The sequence below is a fragment of the Gymnoscopelus microlampas genome, assembly GCF_963454915.1.
Source record: "Gymnoscopelus microlampas genome assembly, chromosome: 14".
NCBI classification, from domain to species: Eukaryota; Metazoa; Chordata; class Actinopteri; order Myctophiformes; family Myctophidae; genus Gymnoscopelus; species Gymnoscopelus microlampas.
In genome coordinates, this window is record NC_139951.1 from 3,485,484 (window position 1) to 3,503,500 (window position 18,017).

General features: G+C 44.7%; 1 protein-coding gene across 2 annotated transcripts in view; it reads left to right on the forward strand.

Moving 5' to 3' along the window:
• dnmbp (dynamin binding protein) overlaps positions 1-18,017 on the forward strand; it is a 113,206-nt gene that overhangs the window by 59,543 nt on the left and 35,646 nt on the right. Inside the window, exon 1 of one of the 2 annotated variants that reach the window (XM_084077979.1) lies at positions 7,614-9,816. The exons of the other annotated variant lie outside the window; for it this stretch is intronic. Coding sequence (XP_083934105.1) covers positions 7,770-9,816 — 2,047 coding nt within the window. The 5' untranslated portion in view covers positions 7,614-7,769. Of the gene's footprint in view, positions 1-7,613; positions 9,817-18,017 lie in introns of those variants that run through there. 2 annotated transcript variants of the gene reach the window in all.

The window sequence follows — 18,017 nt, forward strand, 5'->3', positions numbered from 1 at the left end:
CTTGTTGGGACAGGTTCGGGGGAGCGGGGCGGATCACGCAATACCAGGTAGGCTTCAAAACGCTCTAACGGACATGAGCTCTCTGCGTTTAGAATGATTGATGCTGTAGTTTGTTAATAGGCTCTATTCACAGCAGCCATATTGTGAAGACATTCACAGGTGTTACCAATGATAGTAATGAAGGCTCTGTTCCATTCTGGTCAAACAGAGTCAGGGTGCTGATATTGTGCATGTTGGCTCACTGGAAACACTCTGTTACACCAGTGGGTCTACAGTTGGGGTCCAGGGACCCTCATGGGCTTCCAAATGGCCCCTTACAGGTGTGTACAGTAACGGGTCCATTTGGTTCCATTTGTACACTCTCAGAGTTATGGGGGTCGTGGAAACCACTGTGCTACACTAAATGGAACAGAGCCTTCATTAGTATCATTGGTAACACCTGGGAAGGAAGTGATAATATGGCTGCTGTGCATAGAGCCTATTTAGAGCCCGTATGTTTTCACTTGTACGCCGATGCCAAGAATGCATTTAGATACTGTGGATGCGATGTTTGATGTTACGTGATGTTTTCCTAGTTACTTACAGTATGTATAGCTACATAAGCCACTGGTTTTAAACGTGGGGTCCTTGCGGGGGGTCTCAGGGGGTCCCCAGCTAAATGATTGATAGTTAGGAACCAAATGGATCCTTACAGGTCTGTAACGCTGAGAGTGTAGAGTGAAATTATCACTGAGGAATTTACAATGTAAAATAATGTATCAAATGGGGGTCCATGATAGAGCTAACAGTCAGTTTGACTGGGTTTACGGCGGTTATTTAACTCAGGGAATTTAATTGTATTCAATATTTCACTTATGAACCTCATATACATCTGGGCAGCATGCACATTTTTGTTTTTTTTTAGTTATTTTTTGGGGTGAACTATCCCTTTAAAGCTACAAACCTGGGTTTTAACAGCAGTGTTTATGGAGAGTGTCTCCACCCATGGTAAAAAAAAAGATGCCATTATCTGTGATTTAACCTGACCCCAGGGTTCAAATGGATGACTATTTATTTGCAGAGAAGGTCGGGGATCGTACAGTAGCTTTAAAATGTCATGTTTAAGCCATTTCTTCTGTATTATTGTGTAGTTTATTGTACGAAGGAGAAGAACTTTTGACATTTTGAAACATTGTGATTCTGCTGTACATGCACTGTCAGCTTAGACCCACTAGGGGGCCCCCTTATTGGCCCCTTATTGAAATAATGATAATCTGTCATTTGTGCTTTTGTTCTTGTGATATTGGTTTTGCACTTCACTGTGCTAATAATAGACATAGGGGCTTAATGTGATTTGCATTTTATCAAGACAAGGATTTCCCAGTGTTCACTGACTGACAGAAAAACATGTGTGTCTATGTGTCTTTATCACACGCACACACGGCTGTGCTTTCTCTTGTGGTTTACTGCTGTGATGTGGAGATTGGAGTGTGTGTGTGTGTGTGTGTGTGTGTGTGTGTGTGTGTGTGTGTGTGTGTGTGTGTGTGTGTGTGTGTGTGTGTGTGTGTGTGTGTGTGTGTGTGTGTGTGTGTGTGTGTGTGATTTTTAAACAAGCTTAGTGCTTTATGAGTCTTCCAGTTTAGCAGACCTTGTATTGTGAATTGTACTTCCATGTACTGTTTCTCATGTCTTACTAAAGAAAGTACATCAATCAATCATACATTGTGAAACACTTTGAATAATCAGAACACTAGAAAAGTTCAATATGAATGGTCTATCTATCATTTTATTTATAATATTATCCATGTAGTTACTACTCCAAATTGTGTGTGTGCGTGTGTGTGTGTGTGTGTGTGTGTGTGTGTGTGTGTGTGTGTGTGTGTGTGTGTGTGTGTGTGTGTGTGTGTGTGTGTGTGTGCGCGCGTGTGTGCGTGTGCGTGTGTGTTTCTGACAGTGATAGTCTCAGGGTCGTTGAGGGTCGAGGGGGGTGGGGTGGGGGTTGTTTGTCTTTTCCAGTGAAAGTCATGCTCCAAAGGCAAGTCATTCCACCATGTCACTGGCTCAAAGTGAGTTTCACTACTGTACATTTCACCAGTACATTCATAAGTGCTCTAGTCACTCTCAGCCAACTCCAGCTTATTGATACTCGCATAACTCAATAGAATGCACGTCTAACTGCATACCAACGAAACCAAACAATCACACTTATCAACGACATCTCGTTGCATTCCTACTGTGCACTACACACACACACACACACACACACACACACACACACACACACACACACACACACACACACACACACGCACAGCGTGTGAGTGTTTTTCCATGCATTACTAGGGTGTGTACCTCAGTTTGAAGTGTGTGAGACAATGGTAGCTTATTGTGACAAGGCAAGGGAGTGGCTTCACACTGCTGACTGACTGACCACTGATCAGTTCAAACACAACCCTCCATAGCAAGCACTCTCTGAAGAGGGAACCAACAGAACCAGATGGACTCTTATGTGTACACTTTTTGGAGTATTCTATTGTGTACCTACTGTATGATGTTTACTAAAATATAAGGAAGAACTACGTACTTATTGAAATGCACTATGTCTAAGGGAAGTATAAAAAGCAAGTCATTGTAGTTTTGTAAACAACAACAAAAAATATATTTTAATTAATTTCTCTCTCTCCCTCTGCTATGTAAAATAAGGCATTTGCATTTTTTGAGTGACCCTTCTCTGTGTGTGTGTGTGTGTGTGTGTGTGTGTGTGTGTGTGTGTGTGTGTGTGTGTGTGTGTGTGCGTGTGTGGAGCTACAGTAAACCCGCAAACCACTGGCGTTAACAGTGCCAAACTTTGACTGCACACTTGCCCAGTAGGCCAAAGTCCACCGCATTACCTCCACTCTTTGTTTCTTCACATAAGTTTAATATTTGCTTTTAAATATACAGTATAACTATAATATAATGTATATAACTATAATGTCAAGTATAACAGTATAACTATAATGTTATACTGGATGTCAATGGGGCTGTGATCAGTCTGAAACCTGGTTTCTACAACACTACAGTCCGTCCTGGATTGATTGAAGCATTTAGTCTCTCAATGAAGATTTTGAGTTACTGAGTTACTGTGAACATCTTGTGATCTGCTAATTGACACACACGCACACGCACATGCACACACGCACGCACGCACGCACGCACGCACGCACGCACGCACGCACGCACGCACGCACGCACGCACGCACGCACGCACGCACGCACGCACGCACGCACACACACACACACACACACACACACACACACACACACACACACACACACACACACACACACACACACACACTCACACACACGAGTTTCAGTCATGTACAGCTACTGAAAGCTGAGATGTCCTAGGCTCATAATTAAAGCGAATTACGTAAGTCGCGTTCACACATGGGTTACAACCCATGGTATAGCTTTACATTATGTGCACACTCACATGCAGTGAGTGTGCGTGCGTGCGTGTGTGCGTGCGTGTGTGTTGGGCATGTCATTATAGGCGGAACTTTGTAAAAATGGCAGAACAAGCTCACAATGCGATGGGGTTGTGAGCTTGTAGATCTGCTATTCTCGCACAACACTTAATAGGGCATAAGTGGTTAACAGTGATTGTGTGGTTATGTGGTTGATTAAAGTGCCGTTAGAGGACAATGATTTAGTCAGTCAGATCTCTGTATGCTCACACAGTAGTAGATTAATCTTGAACCACCGGGGTATCCCAGGGCTCTGTACTTGGCCCCCACCCTTTTCCCTCTACACAAAATCACGTGGTTTTAAGGGCCTAAACACTAGAGGTGGTTTTACTTGTACTTGAGAGTTGTGTTCCGATACCGATACCAGTATCGGAAAAGCTGGCGATACTGCCTAAAATGCTGTTATCGGTATCGGCGAGTATGCAGTTTATATGATGAGATTTAATTTATAGTAATATTTTGAATTGATGTTGCACTACTGTTTTGTATTCTCATTGTACAATTTACATTATTATTCACTAACTTGGAGCTACACTTTAAAGGAGGAGTTCACCCAAAACATTACTTATTTCTATCAATTACACATCCCATGAAGCCTTGATTTCATGGATTTGTTTTTCAATCAAATTATTAGCTTAGGAATGCGACAAAAAATCATGAATTCAAGGCTTCATGGGGTGTGCAGTTGATAGAAAATAAGTAATTTTTTGGGTGAACTACTCCTAACTATTATTAATGGATTTTTTATTTATTCCCACATCAGTGGGTGAGTCTCAAACGTTTTTAATTTCAAGGACCCCCATAACTCTCAGAGTTACGTACACAGTAAGGGTCCCTTTGGAACCCACCCAAGGAACCCTGAGGGTCACTGGACCCCACTTTAAGCCCTGGAACCACTGTCTTAGATGTTTTTTAAATTACACAATGGTATCGGGAAGGAGAAAATGGTATCCGTACTTCTCTACTTGTACATGTTTTGTGATTGTTTTGTTTTGTCCCACGTCTCTTTCCAGTGACACTGGTAGAAGGTAGACCACCGACAGGTAATTACAAAGTCAAAGCTATGCCGTATCTATTCCTACCTGTTCACCGATTCCATCCATTAACATCCACTTCACTCCATTCGATGCACCAATTACCCGTTCATTTTCCTTCCTGATTTGGCACTGTTGGTAAAAGGTTGACCCTGTTGACCCCTGTGGGCTGTTGACATGGGTTCACGCTCAAGCGCAATGCATACTCCTTCTGACGTCTGAGTTTTTCTTCGGAAAGGGAGGTGATATAACTACAAATGTACGTCATTCCGAACTTCTGATGGGCGGTCTCAGAATCCGTGCGCCTCTAGAATTCCTGACATTCCGAACTATTGTTCGGAAAGGCTGTCCGAACGCCAGACATCGGAAGGAGTATCTATTGCGCTTTACTCGGCTTGATCTCACACCTGCAATTCGCACTGGATAATTCTCCTAAAGTGTGTGTGTGTGTGTGTGTGCGTGCGCGTGTGTGCGCGTGCGTGCCCAGGAGGATTTGATTCACTATCACTTATTTACTTACTTAGGCCTTAAATTCCCTGGCGTAGGCCATTAAAGGACGACTTCACCGCTTTTCAATCTATCTTCATATAATTGGTCTTCACTAATACTCATGATAAAATGGTACCATTTTTTTCTACTCAGCCTGTGTCTCATAGGAGGACTGTGGACAGTCCAGAAACCGTCTACCAGTGACATCATCGTTAGGCATGATTTTTTTTTCCCAACAAGATTTCACATTTTTTATTTAGATTTGTATTAACACGAGAACAATGGCTTATTTTATTGCATTGCAACTTTCCAGGAATAGAAAGCCTGCAGTTTCTATTAGCTTGGATTCCCCATTGATGATGTCACTGGTAGACGGGGCTCTGAACTGTCCACAGCCCTCCTCTGAGACACAGACCGAGTAGAAAAAAGTGATACAATTTTATCATGAGCAATAGTGAGGACCTATTATATGAAGATAGGTTGAAAAGCGGTGAAGTCGTCCTTTAATGAAACTTCTTCCATCCTCTCCGGTCCTGTGCCCTCTCACTTTCTCACATTTACTTTCACTTAAATCCACTTTTTCTTCCCTTTCTGCACAATTACAATCAATGTGTAACATTTTTTATACACACGGCTTCCGTATCATGCAGAAGTCGGTGTGACATGGGCAAACATTTGAAACAAACGCTGTTCATTTTGACATTTAGTTTTAGTAATATTTTTGTCATCCGAGATGTGTTAGTTTTAGTTATAGTCTTTTGACTAAAATTCCTAGTTTTATTCATATTTTTGTCACCTTAGATGTTAGTTATAGTCTAAGTTTAGTTGACTAAATATCATAAGATTTTAGTCAAATCTACAGTTGATTTAGTGGACAAAAATGTATTTTGGCGGGGCGTGATGGCGTTGTAATGCCTAGTTTATACTTGTGTGCCGAATATAATAGCTGAAAATAGCAGGCGAAACCTGTGCACAACCAGCAAGTGACTGGTTCTACTGGATCTATTCTCCACTGGTCTCTCCCTCACATTCTAGTCTAGTTTTTATGTGTTGACAAAATATATAGTCATAGTCATCATTGTCGTCGTAGCTTAGTTTTTATTCATTTTTGGAGGCAGTTGACGAACATTCTTCATCTTAGTTTTAGTCGACGAAGTCAACACCGCAAACAAACATATTTGAAACTTATCTAAAAATGACAACAAACATGTGTGTCTGTGTGGAGAGGGGTGCTTTAAAGCTGGTCCATTTAATAGTGGATTCTTTGATGGGGAGTGAGGGAGCGGGGGGGGTCAGAGATATCCAATCCTGTGGTTTTATGAATAGGCCAGAGTATTTTCTCACACTAGAAGATAGTGGCCTCTCCAGAGAGAGAGGACGGTCTCCAACAATAGCTCATTGTGCGGCTCAGCGGCTACTATTCCCCCAGTCTCTGTACACTGGTGCATAATCAGACACACTGTGTGTCTGTCTGTCCCTCTCTATCAATATGGACATTTATTGAGCTATGCACATAGTATACTTTACCATGTTTCATTATTTGTATTCTTTCTTTCTTTCTTTCTTTCTTTCTTTCAACGATATGTGCATCTATTGAGCTGTGCACAATGTATACTTTACCATGTTTCATTGTTTCAATTTCTTTCTTCCTTTCTTCCTTTCTTCCTTTCTTTCTTTCTTTCTTTCTTTCTTTCTTTCTTTCTTTCTTTCTTTCTTTCTTTCTTTCTGTCCTCTCTGTCTCTCTGTCTGTCTGTCTGTCTGTCTGTCTGTCTGTCTGTCTGTCTGTCTGTCTGTATGTCTGTCTGTCTTTCCCTCTCTATCAATCTGTGGATTTATTGAGCTGTACACATAGTATAACCAGTTTCTTTATCTTTATTCTTTCTTTCTTCCTTCATTCCTTCATTCCTTCATTCCTTCAAGTGTCTCTCTCTCTCTCTCTCTCTCTCTCTCTCTCTCTCTCTCTCTCTCTCTCTCTCTCTCTCTCTCTCTCTCTCTCATAAAGTGCTTATTTTATCAGTGAGATAACTCCATCCTGGTGCTCAAGTTTAGTGACCAACAGTAAGAGAATGTTTAACCTCCAAGTAGGTGAGAGGGAGTTACTACACAACTGTAAAATAAAGTATGACAGGAAAGTCAGCGGTGTTTTGTGGATCAGCGTGAACGGGGAACACATTTAGGATGTTGTGGAAAATGAAAGTTGATAGTCGCATGGAAAGGGAAGCCACCGGTGCATCTGTGTCCACTGTGTCCACCTTGTCCAGTGCATCTCACCTCAAAGGCAGAGTGTGTGAACACACTTTTCTGTCCTTCCTCTGTCGGAGGAGGAAATCCTCAGGCAGCCTGTTTTTCCTGCAAACAAGTGTCAGCAGCCAATCCCCTGCGCCGATGGGAGGGGCCCGGGCCGGGCTTAATCCTCCACTCATGTGACTCCTCCACTGAATCATTAACCCACGCGGGGCCCCTCCTCCCCCCCACCGCCCTGACCTTCCCCCGTCCTCCTTCGATTGGCCCGGGCTGCTTGGAGGGGGGAGGGGTGGGAGTCGCAGCACAGTGGCTGGGAGGCGTCGAGGGCCAGGCAGTCCTGTTCAAGCAGCTGAGAGAGAGAGAGAGAGAGACAAAAACAAGCAGAACAACTTCAGGAGAAGAGAGTATGTGTGTGACAGGTGGAGTCTCACCCCCCAGTGCCTTGTTACGGAATGCAAGAGTTCAGAGTCGCTTTGAATAAGGAGCTGTTAACACCGCTGAGGGGGCCCACATGAAGGGCCAAGTGGTTTTCGGTCACCCCCCGGCTGCTGCTGGGTTCGGACCGGTGGACTATGGGAACGCCTATGGGAACGCCGTCCCGGTACGGAGAGGCAAGAGCGTGGAGGAGCTGGGAGACGCGGGCTGGGCCAAGGAGAGAGAGAGGCTGGCCCGCATCCAGCAGCTGCAACACATACACCACGTCCAACTGCAGCAACAGGTTGGATACCCGGGGTACGGGCTGGTCGCCGGGCCACAGGGACCGGTGATGATGGCGGCGCCTCCCGGCGGGCCGGTTTCTCCTCAGGGCTACCCGGTGCCGGTTCACCCCGGGATGGTTCCGGGTCACGGCGGGCCGATGATGGTGGCTCATGTGGGAGCGCAGCCGGCGCCGGTTCAGTGGCCGGTGCAGTGGCAGAACCAGGCGCCGGTTAGACAGCAGGGGTCGAACGTCTGCCAACAACAACCGAGCTGGGAGTACGAAGACCGGGACAGGCTCGCTTCGAAGGAGAGCAGGCCTCTGAGCCGGGACCGCTACTTCCGCCCGGGTTCGGAGGACGGCTACTTGGAGCTGAAGATTTCCCAGAAGAGAAGCAAACATTGCTTCTACCAAGGTCCAGAGGACATCCAGGAGTACAGCCGGGAGACACAACCACAGCAACAACATCATCAACAACAACTACAACTACAACAACAGCAACAACAACATCATCAACAACAACTACAACTACAACAACAGCAACAACAACATCATCAACAACAACTACTACAACAGCAACAGCAGCAACAACAACATCATCAACAACAACTACAACAACAGCAACAACAACAACAGCAGCAACAACAACAGCAGCAACAACAACAGCAGCAACAACAGCAACAACAACATCATCAACAACAGCAACAGCAACTGCAACAACAACAACAGCAACAACCACCACAGCACTTCAGTGATGACCCCCGGGGTCAGGACAGGTACCAGCCGTTAGACGGGAACAGGTTTGATCAAAACACACGGGACTACTGGGAGAGTCGGGAAAAGCAGCGCGACTACGAACGCCACGGTCACAAGGGCCGCAGCGACTCGGACGACCAGCGCGACCACAGGGACGGGTACGACCGGCGGGATCGCCCCGACAGGAAGTACGACGAGCGTTACGACGACCGCAAAGAGCAGCAATATCACGAGACCAGGAAACGCGACCCGTACCGCGACCAACGCGGGGACGACTCCCGCGACCGCACGGATAAAGACCACGGGGAGGATTACTACGACGAACGGGACGGAGACCACCGGTACGACGAGCGTAGGGATAGAGACCATTACGAGACCGGCCGCTGTAGCGAGAAGGGCCAGTATCGCGACGACAAGGGCCGGTCTAAAGACCATCGCTCGGACCGCCGTGCGGAAGATGGCGCGTACGACCGCAGGGAAGACGACCGCTACAGAGACGGGGAGGCTTACGACCACCGCGAGAACAGGGACTGTCGAGAGCGCGAGCGTCGCGACGTCGGGCCCGACGACCGCCACAAGGACCGGGACCAGTACTACAGCGACAGGGAGAGCTCTGACTATAAGAAAGACGATTATTACGGTCAGAATAGGAGGGACAGGTACGCAGAGCAGGACCAATATAATGACCGCCGGGCCGCGGACCGCTACGACCCGGACACCGCGCACGAGGACCACCGCGACCGCAGAGAGGAGGAATACTACCGCCGCGAGGCGCGGGACCTCTACCGGGACGTGCGCTCGATATCGGCGGAGGACCCGCGGTACGAGCGGGGGGGGCACCCCCCCGCCAAAGGGCGAAAGACCCACTGTGAGGAGTGGGTGGAGGAGCAAAACCAGGAGCTGCAATGCAGGGAGATTCGCTCCTACGAGGAGCGAGGAGGCCGCGACGAAGACGAAGGCCCGGAAAGGGGTTACGAGTCGAGCTCCGGCAGGACGACGGGCCCCAGGCGGGGCCGCAAGCCCGTCTACGTGGGCTCCCTGGACCGCAACAGCTTCTACCGGAGGTCGGCGCGCGGCGCCTCGCCCGGCAGGAAGCAGAGTCCAGGTAAACGTCAACCCTGCTGCTGGTCATGTGAGCGGAGGTGTGTGTGTGTGTGTGTGTGTGCACAGCGAGATCCTGGGTGTTAATTGAACTCTTGAGAGTGTTAACCCCATTAAGGCCGGGAACGCATCTGTATAACCATTATTTTATACTTTGGCTATAAAGAAATAGCAGATCTACAATGCCGCGCTGTGAACTTGTAGATCTGCTATTTTTGAAAAATCTTGAACATTTTTCTTTGAATATATATATATTTTTTTAAAGCAAACATTTTTTACTCAAATCTTTGCTTCTGGGGGTCCCTGGAACAACATATTTTGAGATGGGGGGTCCGCGGCCAAATACATATCATTTTGGGGGTCCTTGTCATGAAAAATGTTTGTGAACCATGATATATAGCAACGTAAGTTTAAAAAAAAAAAGAAACTGTTAGGATTTAGAAGACATTTGTAGAATCCCCAGAACCAAAGATTTGATTTACAAATGTTAGCTTTAAAAAAAAAACGAATTTTCAAGATTAAAAAAAATAAATAGCAGATATACAAGCTCATGCGCTATGAACTTGTATATCTGTATAAGTGTAAGATTCTTTCCCATTCTTAATAGGTAAAAGCACACCTGTAAGGGTAGTTTTCAGAGTTAAATGAACACTGAGGATTGTGCTGTGCGCCACTGCCACTCTGAATGTGGCATCGACAGAGATCATGCGCGGCAGCGATGCTTGTTTTGTCTCCGACTCTGAGGATGACAGGTCTTGAGTTGGGGGGTTCGTTTGGTGCAAAACGGATCACAGCTGTTGTTTCCACTGTCTTATCGTTTAACCACATAAACCCCGTCGTCCCTAATTTGAGCAAATTTCCACAACAATTTTCAGAACCGTTCACATTTTTTATGTTATTTCAAAATGTGCAGAACACAGCAGATCTACAAGCTCACAACGCGCCACGATGCAACGCGTTATGAGCGTTGCAGATCTATTATCCTACTATCTGTCGTATGGACGAAGCGTATCAGGGCTTAAGTGGCTAAACGGTGACTTCACCGAGGTCTTAACTAACAGCAGAGACAGGTTGCAGTCCATTTGACGAGCTTATTGGATCAGACACAGAGGGGAGACCCTCTGCTCTCCTACAGTGTTCATATGTGATATTGAATTACCAGTGACCTCCACTGGTACCAAGGGTGTCTCCGGTCGATGCCGACTGGGAGGTTCAAAAGTGCTGACTAGCGAGGTGCTTGGTGCTCTCTAGGCATGAGGCAGACACAACCTGTGTGTGTGTGTGTGTGTGTGTGTGTGTGTGTGTGTGTATGCACGTGTGTGTGTGTCTGTGTAATAGACATTTTGAAGACAATTGCCTTGGTCCACTCAAGAGAAATGCTTGTTTTAAGATCATAAAAAAACATTTTTAGAGTTACACTTACCAGTGGTGGAAGGTAACTAAGTACATGTACTCAAGTACTGTACTTAAGTACAATTGTGAGGTACTTTTACTTTACTGGAGTATTTACAATTTGCAATACTTTTACTTCTCCTCCACTACATCTCAGAGGCAAATATTGTACTTTTAATCCACTACAATTATTTGAAAAAACTTTAGTTACTAGTTATACTTTGTAGATTTTGATTATTATTATTACAAAACCACTTCAGCCTTATTTAAACTTTGGCAATTTGAAAATAGCAGATCTACAAGGCAAGCTCAGAGAGCCTGTGGATCTGCTATTTTCAAAGGATTTGTATACATTTGAAAACTTGTGAAATGGGCATAACAAGTACTTTTACTTTTGGTACTTTAAGAACATTTTGATACCAATCCTTTTTTTTTTAACTTTTACTCAAGTACATTTTGAATTCCGAACTTTTACTTGTAACAGAGTATTTCTATATTGCAGTATTGGTACTTTTAACTTGTTAACTTGTGTAAAACATGTTAGTACTTTTTCCACCACTGACGCTTACAATTAGGAAAAGACTAGGGTTATATAGGGCATTAGGTTAGGTTTTAGTGGTTGGGAGTTATGCCTGATTTATAACTTAATTGTGTGCCTGTGTCATGCACAGAAAATAGCTTATCTACAAGCGAGCTTGTAGATCATAAAATTGGCATCCTCAAATGGTAATGTCCTCGCAAGTATGGTTTTGTGTGCGTGTGTGCGTGTGTGTGTGTGTGTGTGTGTGTGTGTGTGTGTGTGTGTGTGTGTGTGTGTGTGTGTGTGTGTGTGTGTGTGTGTGTGTGTGTGTGTGTGTGTGTGTGTCTCAGTATCGCCTCCCAGCACTGCAGGCTGAAGTGCAACAACAGGTTGTGCGAGTTCTCTTGTTGTCTCTGTCATTCTTTCCGTCTCGGCTTTCTCTCTCCCCTCCCCGTGTTTTCCTTGCACACGTTTTTGCCAAGTCGAAGGCCGTGTGAAGAAAGAAAGCCAAGAACACTCCGTCAGTCTTGTGAAAAAATGCCGACGGTTCGTCTCGCTGTCTGAAAAACGTCTTAAAAAAAGTTATGCCGAAGTGAAGCTGAACGCACCGTTTGAGCAAAAGTGTCACTTTTTTTTAGGAATGTTCGACAGCTCAGAAACTGCAGGCCCTGTCATCAAGTGTCATCTAAGGACTCTGCCTGTAATAGATCTCTACTTTACACACTAAAGCCCCAGAGTTTTAATGTAACTCTGACAGTGTACAAATGTAACCAAATGGACCCTAACGGGTCCATTTGGTTACATTTGTACACTGTCAGAGTTAGAAAATGGATAAATGAACGCTGAGGATTTTAATGCGTGTGTGTGTATCCGATCAGCCGTAGGAATGCTACAGACAATTTGAAGCCTTTGTTTGTTTTTAAGGTTGATTAGACTATAATGTTTCGTGTTGAGACATTTGGAGACACGATGACTTGTGTTCATTTGCTAAAATGAACACTACTCACTGCCTACATTAGTTAACTTAACATTTCAACTGGAAGTGCCACCACGTTCTAGTGAGACCTCACTTAGAAATAATAGTAGGATTAACCTACGGTATATTCCTGGTGTTTTAATTCAACCCTGAAAGGGTCGAACTTGCACTTTACACAGTGCTAAATGAACACTCATGATTTTACTGTGTGAAATGTTGGGGGCATGATGTGTTTATCAGGCTTATTGGGTAAAACTACTCAACTATATCTAGTGTCTGTGTGTGTGTGTGTGTGTGTGTGTGTGTGTGTGTGTGTGTGTGTGTGTGTGTGTGTGTGTGTGTGTGTGTGTGTGTGTGTGTGTGTGTGTGTGTGTGTGTGTGTGTGTGTGTGTGTGTGTGTGTGCGCGTGTGCGTGTGTGTGCGCGCGTGTGTGTGTGTGTGCGTGTTTATGTGGTGTCTCCACGAGGGCCAGTATCAGAGACTCCCTTCCAAAGTTCATTGTGTCCGAGAAGAAGCAGGTGGTGGACCTCAACTCTACAACCCCTCCCCCTAGCTACCTACACACACACACACACACACACACACACACACACACACACACACACACACACACACACACACACACACACACACACACACACACACACACACACACACACACATACACACACACACACACCATTTGAGGAGGGGGAGACCACGTATTAATCCCTAGCGTCAGCATGGAGGGGGTCTGTCTGGTGCCAGGCTGTAGCTAGCACCTCCCTGACTCTGACACTGATAGACTAGATGTGCGTGTGCGTGCGTGTGTGAGTGCGTGTGTGTCTACGTGCACGGGTTGACTTAAGGAAAGCTTTACTCGTGGGAGGATGCCATTTCTTTTTTACAACCATCCAGGCGTACATACGGCGGACACACTGACTGCTAGCACGTCTTCTCGTTAATCCTGTTAAGGGGTTTGGCTAGCTCAGGACTCTGTCCGCCAACGAGCCCTCTGATTGGCTCTGGGCTCCGCGGAGCGGCGGTTTGATTGCACTCAGGCCGCTCCGCTTATCGAGTTAGAGTTGTGATTGTAAAAGAGATGATTGTAAAAGGCAGGCGGACCTATATAGCGAGCGTCATTCCTCTATTAAACGTAATTGTCTGTGACTGAAGATATTTTTGGGGCTTTCTTTGCCTCCATTTATAGTTTCATAGTAGAGATGGACAGGAGAGAGACGGGGAGAGACTCGCAGCAAAGACCGTCGGGATCGGGACTCGAACCCGCGGCGCGCTGCCAGGCAGCCTGTGAGCCCAGGCGCCCGGACCTCTAGGCCAGGTCCGGGCCGGCTGTCACATTTCTAAAGCCAATTCTCGCAATAACTATAGTTTTTTTGTGGATAGTGCTGAGTCAACTTATTGTAGGCAAACGTGTGCACATGCTTCTGTTCTTACGGCAAAGTTGTGTGTTATTGATACGTAGGCGAGTCTAGATATTACAGTATAATCTTCTGTCCCTGTCTCAGTAGTGTTCGTGCTATGGCAGTGTTTCTAATATTTCAACGACCCCCAGTTTGATATGTTTTTTTTTCTCTAGGACCCCAATCTACATTGTAACTGTAATTGTATCCTCAGTCTTAGAGTAGGGGTCTTCAATGTTTTTCAGGCAAGGACCCCCTAACTGAGAGAGAGATGAAACAGGGACCCCCTCTATGTTGTATAAAATGAAACTTTTTTTTTACTCATTCTGCTTTTTTTTTCCCTCTTACCTCTTTGCCAAAAATAGCAGATCTGCTATTTGTGGCTAAAGTTCTCCTCAGAATATGGACGCTAGGGTTCAAGTGGTTAATGTAAATAAATATATCATACCACACAATGATTTGGTGGACCCCCTGTTGTAACTCTGAGGACCCCCTGTTGAAGACCCCTGACTTAGAGTGTACAAATGGAACCGAATGGAGCTACAGTACGGACCCTTACGGGTCCGTAGCTCCATTTGGTTCCATTTGTACACTCAGAGTTACAGACCCACAAGGGTTCGGTTCCTCCTAACTATCAAATCATTTAGCTGGGGGACCCTAAGGGCCCCCTCGATGAGAGCCAGTGTGCTACTGTAGGTACAGTATATGCGTGGTGCACTGTACTGTATGTTTGCGGGCAGGTGCACTTGTCTCGTGACTGTTGTTGTCCAAGCATGAGTTCTGCAAAGACCTCTAATCCCCGTGTCATGGGTGGGTGGGCGCGCACACACACACACACACACACACACACACACACACACACACACACACACACACACACACACACACACACACACGCAGCCGGTGGGTGGTCACTGGTCAGGCTTCAAACCAACCAGGCTGTTAAGAAATCTTACCAAGAAGGCTTTGAGCAGTCAAATGTAGGTCACAATGTTGTTGACATCTGTACCATACCATCTGACGCCAGACAACCCATCGACCCCCCCAAACCCCCCCAAAGGCACACTCCAACACGCTTAACTACTGAAACCCTCTAGGACTTAGTAAAAACAGACTTTAATTGGCTCTGTACTTGCCTACGTGGGTCTGTACCATAGTTGAATGGGTAGAGAGCGTGTGCCAAAAAAAATAGCAGATCTACAAGCTCACACCGTGTCACGTGTAAGCTTGTAGATCTTCTATTTTCTTTTGTAATGTTAGCTTATAGCAAAAAAAGGGATGCCAGGTTGTAAGTAGTTAAGGAGATTTGAGATAATAGTCAATGTTTGTCCCATAAAACTGGACAGCATATTACTGCAGTCCCGCACGCACGCACACACACACACACACACACACACACACACACACACACACACACTGCATGTTATTAGTATCATGTTACCTCTACGTTTATGAAGAACTTGATGTTATCACTACTAGATAACTAGGAGCGTGGGAAACACATCACTCCACCTTTGACATGCTGCTGTTTATTGTTTTGTTTTGCCATCGAGAGTATATATTTTTATCTGTAGATAAATAAGATAATAAGTACTTTTCAAGGCATTTTTGTGTGTATAGAGCAATGGTATTATAGTTGAGTAGTTTTCACTAGTTTCTTTATTATGAAAACTGACCAACAACACCTGGAGTTGTACACAAACACCTGCCTTTTACAAGGTGTCCTAAAGGTTAGAGGAGTGCACTAGTGGGCGAAAGGTTCCCATAAGCATTTGGCTTATCCAGAGTGACTTACAGTAAGCAAGGTAAACACATACATCAAATGCAGAGGGACATTGTAGTGTTCATTTTTTTAAACATTGTGGTCAAGAAAATAAGTGCAATTTTGAGGTATTTTTACGTTTTTTCAGTACTTTTACTTCTACTACACTACATATCAGAGGCAAATATAGTACTTTTACTCCACTACAATTATTTGACAACCTTAGTTACTAGTTATTTTGCAGATATAAATTATTATATTATTAAACATACATTAACCACTTCAGCCCTATTTTATACCGAGGCTATTTGAAAATAGCAGATCTACAAGCTCGCATGTGAGCTTGTAGATCTGCTATTTTCAAACATTTTAGTACTTTAACTTTTGGTACTTCAAGTACATTTTGATACCAATACTTTTGTACTTTTACTCAAGTAAAACTTTTCCTTGTAATAGAATATTTCTACAATGCAGTATTGATACTTTTACTTAAGTAAGAAATGTGAGTACTTTTTGCACCACTGATGCAGAGTGACATTGTTGTGTTTTTTTTTATAACATTGTGGTCAAGATAAAACAAGCAAGTCAGAAAAAGATGGCAATTCATGCTCAGTGAACGTCCCCTGCAACGCACCAACAACACCTGTAGGTGTACACAAAGCACCTGCATGTGTACGTAGTTGCATTGTGGGAACTGGAACCCCCGTGGCGGCAGGAAGCCTACCTGACAGAACTCAAGGTTTCAGGTGTGTTGCTGAGTCACACACTTGATTTAACTTATCAGATGTTTTCGAGGCAGAGATGGAAGAACACACATGCCCTTTAAACCAGTGTTTCTACTCCACCGAGTTGAGTCACGACCCAGAGAGGTGTGTGTGTGTGTGTGTGTGTGTGTGTGTGTGTGTGTGTGTGTGTGTGTGTGTGTGTGTGTGTGTGTGTGTGTGTGTGACACAGTGTTCTGATGGCTGATGCCAGCAGCCACATACAAAGGACACCTTCTGTGGAGGAATGTTGTCGTATTTAACCGCTTGAGCCCTGTTTTTGGACTGCTTTGTACAGAAAATACAATTGAGGAGTTAGACCACTGTACAATGCAAAATAATAGTTATAATGCCTTCAAACAGCTATTTTTTTTAGGCAAACAAACAATTGGCTTAAAATCTTACAGACTGCTCAGCGACACGTTTCTTTCTCAGGCAGCAATGAGTGAGTCATTGCTGCAGTGCTTTACCTACTCAGTTGTTTGTGCTTTAAAAAAATATATATATTTTTCGGGCTTTTCTGCTTTTATTGGATAGTACAAGAGTGACAGGAAACATTACATTACATTACAGTCGTTTAGCAGACGCTTTTATCATAAGCAACTTACAATAAGTGCATTCAACATAGGTAGGCAAGAAAACAACTAATTCTTAAGTGCATTCTCTTCTAAAACAAGCAACAGGGAGAGGGAGTGACACGCAGCAAAGGTTCTGGGCTCGGGAATCGAACCTGTGACTCGCTGTCAGGCCGCAATAGAGGCTGTACGCGGTACGTGTCTTAACCACGTTGGATTTTCGCCTCCTTGGGAACCCTAGCACTCTCCACTTGTTTGTGCAATACTTTGTTGTTGTATGACTGATCTACAAGCTTGTATATCTGCTATTTCTTTTGGCAGGGGGGGAATCTTCATTTATAATAGCATGCCCAAGGCCAGGTTGAAAGTGGTTTGTAATAGATTGCATCTCTGACTTCAGTTCATGTCAGATTGAACCATAGAACCATTGTCTTAAACAATTCCTGTTGAACAACAGGAAATGGAAACGTGTTATACATCCCATCTGGGTTATTGTTGTGTTGACGTGCGGCACGCAAACTAATAAATATAGAGGCTGTTTTGGTGCGTTATCGTTTCATCGGCCTCATGGAAGCCACACTCCTTGCGTCGTGTTTGGAAAAGTTATGAAAAAATGACTTTAAAAAATGTATTAACGTATTACCATATGGTCTATAACGTTATTTTCAACACTTAAAGCCTATACTTCTATGACCGGTGTTCCTCAGGGCTCTATACTCGGTCAGCAGATTTTTTATCTCCCCCTTTACACCAAATCCCTAGCCTGGTAAACCATCCCGGTCGCGGAATTCACATTTCCATGTGTCTTTCATGTGTCTG